The 18194-nt window shown below is 43.0% G+C and overlaps 1 protein-coding gene across 1 annotated transcript in view; it reads left to right on the top strand.

Moving 5' to 3' along the window:
* Positions 1-18194, top strand: part of cnksr3 (cnksr family member 3) — a gene marked incomplete at its 3' end in the record, with an annotated part of 38085 nt that overhangs the window by 8275 nt on the left and 11616 nt on the right. The window contains exons 2-4 of the mRNA XM_084000173.1: positions 6740-6903; positions 12720-12922; positions 13452-13539. Coding sequence (XP_083856299.1) covers positions 6740-6903; positions 12720-12922; positions 13452-13539 — 455 coding nt within the window. The remainder of the gene's footprint in view (positions 1-6739; positions 6904-12719; positions 12923-13451; positions 13540-18194) is intronic.

The following is an 18194-nucleotide window of genomic DNA, read 5'->3' as shown; positions in this document are numbered from 1 at the left end:
AACAGACGGGAACAAGGAGCTTCAGTGTGCAGATGCAGCGCTGCTTAGAACCGTTGGTTTGGTCCCAGACGACAGTAGCCATGTTTCCATCCAAAGTGATTCGAATTACTGGGCAATGCGCATTAAAAGAAATTCGAATCATGTGTGTTTCCATCTACGGACTTTGCACCCCCCCCCCCCCCCCCCGGCCGGCCGGACGGACGGTCTGATTTGAACACATTAGCGCGATTTAGCGCATATGTTTATTACCGTCATAACGCGACACGTGTGTGTGTGTGGGGGGGGGAGTTGTGCCGCCCCAGACTTTATTAATGATAAACGCTGGACGCGCTGGTTGATAAGTTTGGTTTTTACTGAGGAGGAACTATGATGAACTGTGCAGTAATCACATATGAAGGTGTGTGGGGGCTTTTATTTTGCCGTGGCGGTGCGCCACAATTAATTAATTGTTGTGTGACAGCGGAAACCCTGATGTTGTCTTGTGAGTGAACTGCAACATGGGAGCAGATGGGGTGAAAGTGCGCTACGTCACACTTGATTCGCATACAGCTGTTTCCATCCCATTCGAATCAACCAAAACCCGGCCATAGCGAGCGTATTTCATTTTGTGCGAATCAGGGGATTTTAATGCGAATCACGGCGTTTCCATCATCATTTTCCGATGCGATACATCTCGATGCGCATCTAAACAGCTGATGGAAACGCACCTACTGACATCATGGAAATCCAATGATTCTCCATCAAAACCTCTCACTTCTAGTCCACACGCTGTTTTAGTTTAACGTATTGAAATCTCTGTGCACCAATTGGCCACAAATCAATATCTGATATCAGCTGATCATTATTAGGCCCTATAACTGGTCCATACCTGGTGACATCATACCTGGTATCAGTCAGTACGTTTACATGACCGTTGAATAACTGAACTCTGGCCTTAATGCGACTGAAACTGGACGACTGAAGTTCATGTCAACATGTAAATGTGTCCGACTGAGACCGGACTAAAACATCCTGACAGTGTGATTGGAAACTGGTTTTCTACTTCATGTATTTGTGTTAATCTGACTGAAACTGGACAATGCATGTGCTCATGCTTCACAACAGTAGAGACGACACAAAGTGGAGCAGAGAGGTCGGTCCAAACCGGCCTGTGTGTGTTGATGCTTCAGCACCGATTCACTGCATTTCACACAGAGCAACCGGCAAGAAAAACAAGAAGCCTGAGGTCCGACCTGACCAGATTCAGAAATCAGATATTTTTATACATGTACTTAGCAAGAAAAATGTCTTTCAGATGAGCAGTTAAGACAGGTGTACAATACATGAAAGGGAGTCCCCAGAAACTGCTTATAAATAGTGGACCCAAGCAATCAAGAAATCAACAGCACAACCAGAGTCATTTCTATATATTTTCAGCTCAGATCGGTGCATCTGGTCAGAAACTGTAGTTGTTATTTCCAGTTATTTACTAGGTGACAGAAAAGTCAAGTGGACACATGTCTGTATTAACCTGCTGACATGACCCGTAACTCCACCTGACAGGGAGGAGACCCCGGCAGTTATTAGATGTTCTCTGTTGCTTATAACTGGGACGAGGACAGAGAGTTACAATCAGAACAGACACGTTTCCTTCCCGTCGGTGTAACACAGAGAGTTTCTGACTGACAGCAGAGCAGAGGCCTCATCGTCTGCAAACAGCAGCACAGACACGTTGACTGTGTTTAGAGACGGAGCGTCCACATTCTCAGTGAACTGGTCCTGGTGTCCGTCACCCTGCAGCAGACTGAGCTCCGAGTCTCTGAGCTAAAGCTTTATCTTCTGTGTTATCAAGAGCAGCACAGAACGTTGTCCAGGTGAGGAGTGTGTGTGTGTGTGTGTGTGTGTGTGTGTGTGTGTGTGTCTCCAACGTGCACAAATGTATTGTGTCAACAAACAGGCTGGTTCCTAAGAGCTTCATAGTGAGCAAACACACACACACACGCAGGCTGCCATGTCGGTGACCTCACAGCTGATTAGATTGAGATTTGTGGTAAAACACAAAAGTGAAGTGAAAGTCGATCTGATGAATCATGAACAGAAATCCCTGGAGGACGAGAGGACGGAGTGAACGACGCCAAGTTTACAGAGTGAGTTATATTTATTGATAACAGAGTAAAACTATCAGTTTAAGGTTTTGTCTTCAGTTGGATCAGACACAGAAACTCAGAGCTTCTTGTATTTTTACTGGAGTTGTTGAACATAACAACAAATCTAATCCTGTTGAGACAACACCCTCATCATCCAATCAAATCAGACCCCTGAGTCTGTTCAAATAAAACTTTATTCCACTCAGCCAGTCAGTCTGCGTGTGAGGTGGATCACACCTGGTTCCTCCTCTCAGCTGTAACAGGAGTCAGGACCCGCCTGTAAATATTTCATCATCTCAGCCTAAGTGGTGTTTTGTTCAGGTCCAATCAGAACAGAAGGAAAGCGAATCTGCTTTTTGAAACCGTGTGTGTCCTTTAGAAGCAGAAGTGAGAGACGTGTCTTCAGTGTTTCAGTGTCTCGGTGTGTGTGTGTGTGTGTGTGTGTGTGTGTGTGTGTGTGTGTGTGTGTGTGTGTGTGTGTGTGTGTGTGTGTGTGTGTGTGTGTGTGTGTGTGTGAGCGTGTGAGCTGCTGCTGGTTGTGAAATGTCTCGGCAGCACAGATGTCAGATTGAGAGGCGGCTTCAGTTTGGGCTCAGGGCCAGAAACCGCCTGCAACGTCGACTCTGGCGGCAGGAAAAAATGTCTCAACTGTCGTGTAAATTAACGACGCGTCGCCTTTTTACTGCTCATGAGAATATTAGATCCAGAGCTGAGAGTTATTGGCACCGAGCCGCCGGTCGGTTTAGTTAGGAGCTTCAGGTTTATCCTGCTGGGGGCCGGGGCTTTTCATCTGAAAATCAGAATGTATTGTGATTGGTGATTAGTCCGGTGTTGGTGTGTGACATGTATCTGACCCCGGCGGCGGCGGCGTGCAGCTCCTCTGGTGTCGGTAACGGGATCAGACCGTCACCGACACATTCCTGCTGCAGAGCCACAGAGCCCGGTCCCGTTCTGTCACTGAGCTTCACCGTGCAGCTGATGGGTGTGTCAGCCAGGGGTGTGTGTGTGTAATGTATGTGTGAGAGTGTGTGTGAGCAGGCACGGCTCCAGGAACATGCAGCAGCAGAACGTGGTGGTTCCCGACTCGTAAACACAGAGGAGGAGGAGGAGGAGGAGGATCTGTAGACCAGGAGGAAGAAGAGCTGTTACCTTCAGTTTACAGGCTGCTAATGACCTGATAATGTCAAGAAATAACAAGTAACAGCATCATAATGTCGAGAATTAGCCAAGAAATAATTGATTGATTGTAATAAATTGACACTTGCAAAAATTCTGGCCTTTCCAAAAAAATTCACAGCATGAAAAGCATGAGTAAACATGACATTACTACGAGATTGACCGTTATTTCTAGGTTATTTGCTTCCAAAAAAACCCGCTTCAGAAACAGTTTCATCCCCACTGCAATAACTATCTTGAACTCTGCACACTGAGGAACAAGCATGGCCCTACATAAGTTGTAATTGTATGTTTGTCTATATATGTTATATGTTTGGAACCTGTATGAGCTGTACTGGAAGCAGATTCCACCAGCCTGGCTGTGTGGTCATTAAAAGAATCAACCAATCAATCATTTGTTGACATTATGATGTAATTAGCAGCCTGTAAATTAAAAGGTTTAATCGTCACACTAATCGAGCTTTATAGTGAATGATGTATGTACATCTGCAAAAAAAAAGGTATAATCGTCACAGTTTGCTGCGTTTTCATAATGAATATATGAATGGAAGAGTTCCTCTTTTCCCTCCAGTCGTGGACGTTAACTACACAAACACGGTCTCATGATGTCTGAACATTAAACAGTGATCAAATGAAGCTCTGATCAGCTGATTGTCACGACTCTGATCAAAGCTGAAACTCACTCCTGATTTCAGCGTTTGATAAAACTTCTAAAAACATTTAAAAGCTAAACTTCAGCCTCGTTGTTCAGAGTGTCAGAGTGTCAGTGTGTTGTTATTGTGTGTCATTGTGTGTCTGTGAGGTGTGACCTGAGCAGTTAGTGAAGGAGGAATGTCCCTCCCTGCTGTTTGTCGACCATCTGTCGTCCTCTGGGTCTCAGGCCGTCTTCAATCACCACATGCAGAGACAGTTGTTGTCTCAGAGCCCGGCGTCCACACAAATACAGATTTAATGAATGATTTAATGAATACTTTGAAAAGAATGAAGAAGGAAACAAAGTTATGTGTTGTATCTGTCAGACAGAGCTAGCTGACATGGGGAGAACAGGGTCGATGGTAAATCACATGCGACTAAGAAATCTTATTTACAATAAAACTGTACTAGATATCTCCATACAACCACTGGCTATTGTTCAACAACATCCTAGGGAATACAATAATAGTGTATTTGAAAGGAATTGATGATTTTCTGTTAAATAAGAGAAAAGTTAAGGGCCCCCCTTTCCCATTATCACAAAAATGCAATTTCCGCCTAAATTACAACTATGTTTTCAGGTTCATTTTTCATGATGTTTTGAAAGTGAATTAATTTCTGACTGACTGGTGATGTAGGACAGATACCTGGTTCATAGCTCAGCAAATATGAATGGGAAAAGAGTGAGCATTCTCAAGTGATGGGCTTTTTTGTCATCTTTCCATTAGGCGGACTGGCCCAATATGTCTGTTTTACAGAGATTGGGGTAGTTCTAGATAATACCCCCAAAACAATTTTTGCCCCAAAATAAAAGTTCACAACATTCGATTTCATGAATAGAAGACCCTAAAGATAAAAAAAAAAACACAGTTGTGTTTTGTTCTACCTCGGGTAGGGGTACACTGTATCTCAAAAACTAAAGCCTTTTTTGTGGACTTGCTGCTAGACTATAAACCTTTCTGTCTTCTCTGTTTCTGGTGTTTATGATGATACGATGGACGCTGCCGTTACACGTTTAAACGGAAAGCATTGCACAGTTTACACGTGCACAGAGTCATGTTCAGCGGATCCGTGTGGACGCAGATATTTCTTGAAACAAAGACGTGTTTACTGGAAACTTTTCAAAAAACGAGAAAAGAGAATGTGTTGAGGTGAAGCTCTGTTTGGGTGTGGACGAGGTTCTGTTGGTTGCACGCCACTCCAAGCTGAGCCGCTCAGCTTCTAACGTTTGGTTGCAGCTTGTGATGAAAGACTTCAACAAAGCAACAAGTGTTTCAGTCTGTGGCCGTCGGTCGTGTCGTGTCGTGTCGTGTCGTGTCGCTGGGTGTGAAGACAACAACACCAGGCGTTTGTCTCGGTGTTCAGACTCTTTACAGATGATGATGGACTGGCGGCAGAATCAACAGCTTCATTGATCAGTAGCTGCAGCTCCGTCTGTGCTGCTGATGATGGGATGTCGATGTTCTCTCCTCCTATTGGTCGATCGGTGGGAACTCTTTCATCTCGGCTCCCGCTGCCGTCGTTCACAGAGAGAGGTCAGAGGTCACGTTCCAGGGTCAGACTCTGTGTGGCGCCGCTGGAGGAGGCGGTGTCTCGCTGAGGATCACAGGAGGTCGGGGGAGGGGAGGGGGGTGGGGGGCTGGGGGGTCCAGGTCTGAGCTGTTAAACAGACACACATGTACAACTGGGCCGATTATTTTCATTATTAATTCATCTGACAGTTATTTTCAGCAGATACTTGGCATGTTGACTCATATCATTACTTAGAAAATGAATCAACTATTATAACTGTCTACTTACAACTATCAACAATCATTTTTATTCTGTTTTGTAAACAACTGTATATACTCTGAAATCAGAAAAAAGTGGTAGAAATTATCAACAAAAAAAAAATCTCGAAAAAAGTGGTAAGATTTCTAAAATAGATAAATAAAGTTAAAAATTTTCTCGAAAAATGTGGTAAGATTTCTCAATTAAAAAAATTTTTTTTTAGAAGAAACTGGTAAAATTTCTCAAACAGTTTTTTAAGAAATTCTAGAAAAAGTCGTAAAAAAAAAGGAAAAATTATAACAATAATAAAAAGTGGTAAAAAAAATTCTCAAAAAAAAGAAAGAAAAAAGTTTAAAAAATTCTAGAAAAAAGTGGTAAAATTTCTCAATAAAAAAGAAAAAAAAATCTTGAAACTAGTAAAATTTCTCAATCTGTTTTTTTTTTTATTCTAGAAAAAGTGGTAAAATAAAAACTAAAGTAAAAAATATTATAACAATAATAAAAAGTGGTAAACATTTCAGAAAGAAAAAAGTTTTAAAATTCTAGAAAAGTGGTGAAATTTCAAGAAAATGTTGGGGACCGTCTTGAACCCTTTCAAGGACCATTGAGAACCATTGGTCTCATCAGTTATTGGACTGAGAGTTGTTGATGCTGAATCAGAGCTGGACCCTGTGTAGTGGACAGGTGGACAGGAGGCCAGGAGGACAGTGAGCCGGTCCTCAGCTGTCCAGGTGTGTTGAGGCTCAGCTGCAGGACGGAGCTGCAGCAGCAGCAGAAGAGTCAACACGAGGCCGTTGTTGACTCAGCAGCCGTGTTGTGTTGTGTTTGCTGTCGGACCTGAATGGACCTGACACTGAAACTCTGCTGTTTACTCTGTGATACGATGATCCACTCTCTCTCTCTCTCTGTCTGCTGCTCTCAGACCTGCGATCACCAGTGTGTCTAACTCTTGACTGTCCCTCTGTGTCCCTCAGGTCTGGACGACAGCCTGCAGCAGTACGTGTCGTCCTTCCAGCAGCAGCAGGTGGACGGGGAGAAGCTGCTGAGGATGTCCCACCAGGAGCTGCTGTCTGTGGGCGTGTCCCGGGTGGGACACCAGGAGCTGCTGCTGGAGGCCGTGGACCTGCTCTGTGCTCTGGTCAGTCACACTGCTGCTGCATCACCATGTCATCTCATCTTCATTCATTCATTCATTCATTCATTTATTCATTTATTGATTTGGGACAATGCACATTCATCAACATTGCTGCATTAAACATCAATGTAAACACTGCAAAAACCCAAAAGAATATTTGTCTTATTTCTTGTCAAAATGTCTAATTTCTACTCAAAACTAACCTCTTTCCACTTAAAATAAGACTCATCGCCTAAAAATTTACTTGTTTTTAGATCATTTTCACTTGTTTCAAACACATTTTCACTTGAAATAAGTAGAAAAATCTGCCAGTGAAAGCAAGTTTTTTGTGCTTGTAATAAGAAAGAAAAACTTGCTCCACTATCAGATTTTTCTACTTATTTCAAGTGAAAATCTGCTTGAAAGAAGTAAAAAGTGTCTAAAAACAAGCTGATTTTTAATGTGATTAGTCTTATTTTAAGTAGAATGAGATTTGTTTCGACTAGAAATAAGACAAATGTTCTTGGTAAGAGTTTGAGTTTTTGCAGTGAATGCGCCAGACTCAGTAAGAGTCACAGTAAGACTTTACAACCTCACAACTACAAATCATATAATAGACAATTATAAAACAAGACTCAGGCAGACAATGTCAAAACAAACAATATTATAACAAAATATTTAAACCCACAGTTAAAAATGAAAAAGATCAATAGACCAAAAGGGATAGTTCAACATTTTGGCAAGTTGACCCATTGCCATAATCCCTATAGTCTATATATAGAGTTGTTTTAGAGGTAAATACAGAGACTGATTATGAAAAACTGTCCCTGAAGGCAACGCACATCAGTGGTTTTGCATGAATTTACCTCTAAAAACAACTCTGTGTGGTAACGTTGTGTTATTATCTCATAGCGTGGTGAATGTGCAGCTCACAACTTGTCCACCAGAGCGTTGTGGAGTTGTTGGATTGTGTATTTGATGAGTTTGATGAGGGAAACCAAGAAATCCCATAATGAGCCTCCGTAGCGTAGCTCTGAGCAGCTCACGGCTCTGCTCCGCCGTTCTAAAAACAGCTTGCACCGACAATTAAAGGTAACGAACCTACTGCTATGACTATAGGAATTATGGCAATGGGCCAATTCGCCAAAATGTTGAACTATTCCTTTAACCAATGTTTTTTAAAGAGTAAGTAGTTGTTGTAGCTCCAGGAATGTGTACGTAGATGATACAGATGTGACTGAAACTCTCTTTAGAAGTGAAGCAGCAGCACAGTTAGTTTGATTCTTCTGAGAATAAACGGCTTCAGAGAAACGGCCGGCAGCAGGTCTGCAGTGCATGAAAAGATCTGAACATGTTGTTTGTGTACAGGGAGGATGATGATGATGATGATGATGATGATGATAACCCACATGATGCACAGGTCTGTGTGTGACTGAGAGAAGAAGAGCTTTAAAGCTGTACAGAAAAGAAAATAGAATTTGGTTGTCATTGTCATAAAATGAGTGTAATAACTCATCTATCAGACGATGTAGGCCAAACTTTGTGCAAACTTCTATTTTTGATTAACTGAAAGCTGAAGCAGATAAAAGGAGGATTTACAGTATCCACTTTGCACCATGAGCTAACGATCCACCTCAGATTCACCTCAGATTTGTCACCACGGAAACACAGCTACCAATGGATTACGTCATCATAACTGTGAGAAAATGACCTTTCCAGCTGAGATCCTGACTGATTTGCATATTGTTGAGCTGTGAACTCTGAAGCTCTGAAGTAGACTCTATGAGCAGTGTGTGTGAAGGCTTCAGTGTGTTTGTTTGTTTGTCTACAGTCACTTTGCATGTGTTTGAATCTCTGGTTTAGAAGCTGGAGTCTCTGTGGCTGTAACGACGTCACTAATGTTCATGTGTGTGAACTGTTGTGACTGTGACGTCAGAACACACAAGTCATATAAACACTGATACGTGGTGTTGAAAGAGTTAACTCAGCTTTTTGGGAGACATTTTTAGATTATTTTTCTAGAAAATGTGTAACTTTTTTATCTAGAATTTCTTTTTCTTTTTTTTTTTTTTTGAGAATTTTGACCACATTTTCCTAGAAAATTTTAAATGTTTTTGGAAAAATTATACCACTTTTTTTTCCAGAAATATCTCTACAATATTTCCAAAAATTCACACCATTGGCCCTAATTTGAATGTACATTGACTAAAAATGTATCGTTCTTCAGTCTATTTCTGGTGTTTGCTTTAAATTTTGTCCAATTGGGGTCCGTGGTCTAATTTGTGTCAATTTAGGGTCATTGTTGATGTAAAATAGTTTGAGAACCACTGTCGTATATGATAAATAACGTTATCCACCGCTCCATGGATTGATTTCTCACCGACTTCGTTGTTGAAAACAAATAATGCACATGGAGGAGAGGAGGGTTAGAGACACCAGACCAGCGAGTTCAGGTTTAACTGCAGCTGGATTCTGCTGCTGCGTCTTTTCTACTGTAATTGTGTTAATTTGTTGAGATTGAACGTCTGTCTCCTCATCCTCATCACATGGTTGGTCTTGGTCTTGGTCTTGGTCCTGGTCTTGGTCCTGGTTTTGGTCCTGGTTTTGGCTCTGGTGCCAGAGAATGTAAATAAAATGCACTCGGTTAAATCTCAGTCAGATGTGTCGGCGTGTTGTTGGCTGCAGGAAACTGAGGCGCTTCATGCTCCAATCAGCTTCTGCATCAAGGTCGTCAAACTGCTGCTGATTGGCCTGAACGCTGTCAGAGGTTTTAGTTTACTAAATGTTTAGTTTAGTTTTTTAAATGTTTATGTTATGATCCAGTGTTTCACTACTGAGGGAAAAACATGTATCTGACCCAACAGAACAGCAGCAGTTAAACAGAGAGACAGTTAAACAGACAGTCAGTCCCTCACTCAGCTGTTTGTGAGCCTCGGTCAAAAGGAGGATTTACAGTCGGTGCTGAGGTTTAACTGGTGCAGCTCTGATCAATAGGATCAATAGGATCAATAGGATCAATAGGATCAATAGGATCAATAGGCTCCAGCAGCCGGACACAGACACAGAGGAGAAAGGACAGGATGACAACAACCACCACCTCTGTCCAGTCGGCTACTGATGTTGTTGTTAGTTGTTCTACCGTCTGAAAACAGGAGCTGGTTTCACTTTGAGTCCAATGATTCTGACCGTTGTGTTTGTAGTTTCATCAGAGGAGGTCGGCTACAGCAGAACAACACAACACCAACACTTCATTTGGTTTCCCTCACGCCACCAAAAACTTTACTCTAAAGGGACAACGAGGAGTTTGTATTTGGTTATAAAATAGTCTCATATTAATGTGGATGAATCTACGTTACCACTTGTTAATGGCTCCATTTTAGATAAATATATCGTTTTGTCTTTATAGTTATTTTAATATTATTATTAGTGGTCGACTCGTCCAGCATTTCCTAGTTTTGGTTTCCCGGACGCTGCCCGGCGGGTCATGGGAATACCGCCGCCGAATCGCCGTTTATGGTCGGAACTACGACGGTATCTGATCGTCTTCCAACCTGAGGCTCATGGGAAACGTAGTGTGAAAAGACTTTGCTTTCCGAAACTCCTCGTTGTTCCTTTAACAGCTTAACCCTTTACATGGATCTGGATCACCCATCACCCATCCTGATTGGACAGAAACGACTTTCTGAATGAGTCTGTTCGGATTAAAAATGTTCCAATCGACGTGTTTATATGACACAGTTTTATTTGAATCAGCATTTAATTATTCATGTCCATGTCAACATGTCAGAGCAGCTGTTGAAGCAGAGTAGTTTATTATCGGTAGCGTTTGTGTCATTGTTAGTGTTGTTATTGGTGTGGTTGTCGGCATTAGATTAGTGTATTTATTCACAGTGAGCAGATGAAACTGGATCAAACAGGAAGAGTCTTTCCTGTATTTGTGTGTTGATGTTTGTCACCGAGGAAAAAGCTGCTTCTCTAACTTTCCTCCTCTGTTCCTGGATGTTTACTACTGCTGCTGTTGTGTGTCAGGTAGAAAGTGTGTATGGTGTGTGTCTGTGTGTGTGTAGTGTGTGTGTAGTGTGTAGTGTAGTGAGTCAGTGGATCCTCAGCAGCAGCAGCAGCAGCAGCAGCAGCAGCTTCCTGTCCTGTTCTCCAGCTGAAGGTCGGCTGACGCGTGGAGGAGGAGGATGATGTTGATGGATGTTGTTTTCAGGCTCAGAGCTCAGTTCACTGTTCTCTGGTGTGGAGCAGGAAACAGATGTGACCTGTCTCACCTGTCACACAGACCCCCCGCCCTTCCCCTCACACACACACACACACACACACATTCAAACACACATTCAAACACAATACACACAGAGGAAGAGCCGCTGCAGTTTTGTTCCAGCAGTTTCCGTCGGTCGTCACAGGATCAGTTTTCTTCCATCAGAGACTTCGACTCTCTGAGCTTCAGAGTTCAAATCTGTTAGAGAAACGTTGATAAAGTCTGGTTATGGATTTTATTTTATAATAGTTTTACAACAAACAGCTGATTTCTTGGCATGAAACGCAACATTTTAAATAAGTAGAGGTCAGATACTTTTCTCATGACACAATTCAATCGGATCTCGAAATAAAACTTTCACTTACATGGAGATTCTTTGCTGATACGAGGTCCCATGGCGACGTTACTTCCTGCTTCCGCTTCGGCTCTCTATTACTGTGCGTTCACACCAAAAGCTTCCAAAGCGTCAAAAATGCTCGAGGGTGGGCGTCAGACAAGACATCTCCCAAAACGGCAAATATTTTCAGCCGATTTGGCCACTCGTCACGTGACTGACGTCAGAGTTCGATCGCGCTGGTCATTGGGAGCCGAAGGACAAAAAAGAGCTGCTGATCTGATCAGTTCTACAGACTGTTTTTACTGACCTATTTGTAATAGAGTGGAAGCACCCTTGACTGTTTTGAATGCGTGTTAAAGGTGTGAAAGTATTTTATATGGATGTCTCATATGTATTGTCTTGGTGTATGCAGTGGCTCCGAGCCCAAAACAAATTTCCCTTCGGGACAATAAAGTACAATCCAATCCAAAAAAGAAAAAAAAAGGCAGCCAAAGGACGTCTCTATTCAGTCTAAACCTGGTTGTGACTCGTCAGGTGATCCATGTGTTTTTACAGAGCGCTGAGTCGACAGGTGGAATGTCACTTTGACTCCACATGTTGTTTCTGGCTCAGAGCGCCGTAGCCGTGGCGCCCGAGGCCACAGGCAGCAGCGAGTTCACACCGTCAGAACAAAACCTCCTCAACTTATTTATACAGTTTGGAGAGATATTGATTGATTGATTGATTGATTGATTGTAGGGATGGGAATCTTTTACTATCTCACGATTAGATTTGATTCAGATTTTTGGGGCTACAATTCAATTCAAAATTGATTTTTGATTCAAAACTATTTGATTCCTAATGATTTCTGCTTCAATCTATCGGTGCAAAGGATCCTCATGATCTACTCCAGTCTGCTTTACAAGACAGAACGACTGAAGTGTCTTTTTCACATTTATTGAGTTTTAAACATTTATCCATGCTGAGATGGAATTGTTGAAACTGTTGCATAAAAGCAATATCACATATTACTTAAGTAACAAAATTAAAAGTGCCTCTTTATTAAAACAACAATGCAGTTGAACATGCTGCCTTTTAAATTCTAAGGAAATGGAGGCCGACAGCAGCAGATTTGTTTCATTTTTTAATTTTTTAAAAATCGATTTTGGGACATTTGATACCGATTCTGAATCGTATTAAATGAGAATTGCGATTCTTTGGCACATCCCTAATTGATTGATTGTTTGCCCCGTGTACCAGAACCAGGGCCTGGAGTCGGACCAGCTGAAGACCCTCGTGGGGAAGATGCGAGCGGCTCATCACGGCCTGAACGGCGCCGTGACGCAGCGCAGGAAGAACCCGTCCTACCACAGCAAGAACTCCCATCAGCCCACCAACGACTTCCTCACCGCCGTGGTGGAGCTCATCGCCGCCGCCAAGAGTCTGCTGGCCTGGCTGGACAGGTGGATACACACCCATACACACACCCATACACACACCGATACACACACTGATACACACACACTGACACACACTGATACACGCTCAGTTATTAGCGGCGGCCCCTTGTTAACACGTGTGGCGTCCGTCAGCTGTCGGTGTGTGTGTCTCTTCTGGATTCTCTCAGCTTGTTTCAGCTTGAAGAACATTCCTGCTTCACTGCAGCTGTCACACACACACACACACACTGACACCTGACACACACACACACACTGACACCTGACACACACACACACACACACACCTCAGCTCGGCTCAGCAGCATCTGAATGAACACGACTCCACTTTTAAATAACTTTCAGTCAAACACGTTCAACTTTTAGATTTTGGGTTAAAATGTGAAAAACTGAAAAACTACAACTAACACTAAATAAAAACTAGTCAATTCCTATAAAATAAAAACTAAACTGAAACTGCTTCATCACTTGTTGAACTCAGTGAAACTAAACTGAGCTATAAAATCAAACTGAATCTCTCTCTCTGTCTCTTCAGAACGCCTCTGACCGGCGCCAACGACTTCACCTCCACCAAGAGCAGAATCATCCAGCTGTGTCTGGAGCTCACCTCCACCGTGCAGAAGGTCAGTGGCTGCTGCCTTTACAGCACACACTTCACAAGATAAAAGGCCATATTTCAATCCAAAAAAAAAGTTGATTTAACCAAAAAAGATATTTTCCATCAAAACAAACTTCACTTCAATCAAAAAAAACCTTTTAAATCCCAAAAAAGAAGTGTTTGAATGCAAAAAAACCCTAAAACACCTCATGAGAGCGTAGAAATGTTTTCTTGATATTTGAGAGGTTTTTTGAAACGTAGGTTTTTCCATCACCTGTTTTTATTGGTGATTTTTAGGTTTTGCTCATTTCTAGTGGTTGAATGAATGAATGAAAACACAACTAGTGTCTCTGGACCTTCAGCATGTCTCCAGCGAGGCGTTCAGGATCATCACACAACTTTCTGTCCAACTCTTCAAACTCCTCCTGACCTCGGCCTGTCCTGTTTATTTATCCAGCTTTGATGATGATGATGATGATTATGATGATGATGATGCATCAGATAACAGAGTTTATGCTCAGACTCCGTCTGATGATGAGGATCGTCTTTGAGATACCATGGGTCAACATTCTTTGACATTTAACATTCTTTGTTAAAGGGACAACGAGGAGTTTCTATTCGGTTATAAAAAAAGTCTCACGTTAATGTGGATGAATCTCTGTTACCACTTGTTAATGGTCCATTTTAGATAAATATATGGTTTTGTCTCTATGGTTATTTTGTTATTATTAGTGGTGGTGGAAATGCTGGGCGAGCCGACCAGCGTTTTTTACTTTCGGTTTCGCAACGAGTCATGAGAATAACGCAGCTGAATCTCCGTTTATGGTGGGAACTACGACGGTATGTGATCGTCTTTGAACCTCTGACTTTAATTCTTGATGAATGAAAACATGAGTCTGTCTTGCGCCGGTCAAAAGAATTTTACGGTGCGGAGGCTCATAAATGTAGTGTGGAAACACTTCGCTTTTCCAAAACTCCTCGTTGTCCCTTTAAACTTGTGTCGCATCTGAGATCAGAGCAGTTCAGGGACCGTGGGAAACGCCAGATCGGTGCTTCACGGTGCATTTTTACATCAGTTTGAACCGATGAAATCCTCCTCATGCCGGGTTGCCAGTAGGGCTGACCCAAAAAAATCGAAGCTTCGAAGCTTCGTTCGTTGCCATGGTAATCGATCATGAAGTCTGTGATCGATTGTTTTTTTTTCTTCCATTTTTCCTTTTTGACACTGGTTCTCATCGGCAATTGTTACATTCAAATGACTACGCTACTTGGCATCCAGGAAACCTGCCTGATTTTGGAGATATGCAGTGTTTAACACTTTTTTGATTGAAAATATTTTTGGGATCTTTTTTGTATTCGGGCCATATTTTGGGTAGGACATTTGTCTTAACTCTTTGACTGCCAGCCATTCTCACAGCAGCTTCCTCCAGCTTGCCAGGCATTTTCCAGCTTTTTGACTGATTTCCGTAGACCCACCATATATTATGTACTGTTACTACATACACATTCAACCCATCAAAGGAAAGATGAGGGTCTCTACTTTCCAGCAAAAAAACCTGTTTGTTTCTATCTTGTTCCAGTCTTGTGAAATTGGCGGTTGAATATAGGTTACTTTAGCCCAAAATGCCATTCTGGCACCAAAATCTTGAGAAAAAGAGGTTTTTGTGTCGGCTGTCATTTTCAGGTGAACCAGTACAATTGGCTCCTTTATATTTTGCTTTAGTGATGCCTCAACATCTGTACAGTTGTTCTCTAAATCAACACTGACAAATGACTTTTGATGACAAAAAACAAAACATTTAGCTACTGACACACACTACTGCAGCCTCTTTTCTTTCTTTTCTTTGAATTACAACTTTTTCTTTCCTTTTTTTTAGTGTATGTGCGTACGTGACGTGTGTGTGTGTGTGTGTGTGTGTGTGTGTGTGTGTGTGTGTGTGTGTGTGTGTGTGTGTGTGTGTGTGTCTGTGTGTCTGTGTGTGTGTGTGTGTGTGTGTGTGTGCGCGTGTGCGCGGATCAGTTCGACAGGTTTATGTAGCCGAAACACGGCACTTTAGATCAGATCCAGCTTCCTCTGGTCAGCAGGCAGCGGTCTCACTCACTCTCTCTGTCTCACACGCACATCTACACACACATCTACACACACACACAGCCTACAGCTCTGGCTGACGCCCCCTGAACCCACAGCCACAGACAGTACGCTGACGCTCACAACAGACAGACACCATCTTTAGCTCTCCTCCTCGTCATGTTCGCCGGCGCCGTCCGCTCCTCATCCACACTAGATCGCGGGATTTTCAAGCTGCTATCTGAGTGATTTCTCGCAAAATCTGGCGACTTTCCAAACGCCCTTGACGACTAACGACGACCGATCAACGGGGTTGTTGTTACTAACGTTTGTGCTTTGTATCACGGAGCTGCACGGAGCTTCGACGAGCTGCCGAGCCGCCATGAGCCCCGCCGCCGCCCCCGAAGCTCTCCCCGGCGGCCAGAGTGTCACGGAGCGGCGCCTGCTGCAGTCAGACACCCGCTCCGCTCCGTGAGGGGGGAGAAACACGCTATATTTTTTATATCTCTCAATCCAAATGTGTTTTTCTGCACTTTATTTTGATGATACAAGTCTGATCTTCACAGAGGAGTAGGGCAAGACATTCAACATGGCGTTGCCATTAAAAAAATGCTAAGATGAGTTATCTCGTCTTTGGCAGACTACGATTGGATTCGCTAAGACGAGATAACTCGTCTTTGGCAGTGAAAGAGTTAATTATTCAATAAAAAAAAGTTGATTTGAACAAGAAAATATATTTTCAATCAAATAACTCACTCCAATCAAAAAAACCTTTTCAATCAAAGCAAAAAAGAGTTTAAATGCCTTTTTTTTAATTGAATAATAAAGACACAAATGTAGCTCCATACAGCAACACCAAGGTATGTGATGTGATTGGTTCAGAGCAGATGTGTCGTACAGTAGAAGTGCTGCAGGTTTCAGTGTTGACCTGCCCCCCCTCCTCCCCCTCCCTCTCCTCCTCCTCCCCCCCCCTCCTCCCTGCTGACGAGCATGTACATGCAAACACAGAGCGAAGCTGCTGTGGAAAAGAAAACATCACGGAGACGTGGATCTGCTGAAAGAAGCTGTTTGACTCTCCTGACGTCGTTGTTGTTGCTGCTGTGAACACACACACACACACACACACACACACACACACACACACACACACACACACACACACACACACACACACACACACACACACACACACACACACACACAAACACACACGTGTCCTGAGCGCTGCTGCAGGTCCTCAGGGACACGATGGTAATTAAAGATCCAAACCATCAGGACTGATAAAGACGTTTCCACTAATGAGGTCGTTGCAGATGCATCAGGCTGGAAACATCATTTCTATTTATTAATCTCTATCATGTGTTTGTCCTTCTCTTCGGTTCTGTCTGACTTTGGTTACAAACCCTCTGGTTCCTCTCAGCGGGGAACTAAACAGTCGACCAAGTCACCAAGAAAATGAGAACGAAAAAAAGTCAAATGTCCTGGAAAACTATTTATCAGACGGTGACATCAGACATCAGAGCTCTAGCTGTTTGACTTTTTCTTTCCCAAAGAAGTTTTAAAAACAAAAACAACATGTTTTTTCACAGTTCTATGATACATTTCTAAGCATGTCAGAGATTATTTCAAGTTAATCCATAAAGGAAATTGTCGTGTCACAACAGCAGCAGCGTTCATACAGACACAAAAGGAAACTGCAACCATTAAATAAAACAGATTTACATAATTAAAACACTAATAATTGAGATAAGAACAACTTATTGCAAACTATTGATCATTAAACAGTCAGAAGTTAAAGAGCCACAGACTGCACATTTAAATCCGACTTCTGGGGCAAAATAAGGAACAACTGTGGAAAAGGGACATTTCTCTGAAGCCTGAATGGGACGGAGGATGTTTTAGTGTTTGTTTGGTGTGATAACATGAAAAAAGTCTTGGAAAATGACTTCAAGAGAGGACAGTGAGCCTTGTTCCAGTGTGTTAGAGTGTTTTAGTGGCAGCAGGTGAAGTGAAGCAGCAGCTGGATGTTTGCAGCCGTCCGTCACCTCGCTGCTGCGTGTGGCTGCAGCGGCTCCGTGCTGCGTTCAGGCGTCGCCCCGCCGAGCCGCGGTGCAATCATCCTGTCAGCTCGCTCACAGGGAGCTGTTATCTCACAGACCGCAGGAGGAGGAGGAGGAGGAGGAGGAGGAGGAGGAGGAGGAGGAGGAGGAGGAGGAGGAGGAGGAGGAGGAGGAGGAGGAGGAGGAGCTGGTTTCTCTCCTGTGGGCTGTCAGACTCATTTCTCAAATATTTGTCTTCCCGCTGATTCCTTTCTCTCTCTCCCTCCCATCCCGTGTGTTTACCTCCACCTCTGTTCACACACACACACACACACGTCGGAACACTGCCTCGGCTTCAAACATGGACATACAGTATTTACACGTATCAGCTGGGATGTATAATCTCAGCCCGTGTGGCGTTCGCTGTCGCCTCGGCAGCGTTAGATTCTAATGAGTCTGTGGCTCCTCATGTGACTTCCACAGGTTCCTCATGTGACTTTCTTTTCCTCATTTTCATGGATAATTTGCTGTGGTCAGACTTTCTGTCAGCTCGGTGTCACGTCTTCCCCTTCA

The sequence above is a fragment of the Trachurus trachurus genome (assembly GCF_905171665.1).
Source record: "Trachurus trachurus genome assembly, chromosome: 24".
Classification (NCBI taxonomy): domain Eukaryota; kingdom Metazoa; phylum Chordata; class Actinopteri; order Carangiformes; family Carangidae; genus Trachurus; species Trachurus trachurus.
This window is presented reverse-complemented; position numbering and strand designations above follow the sequence as displayed.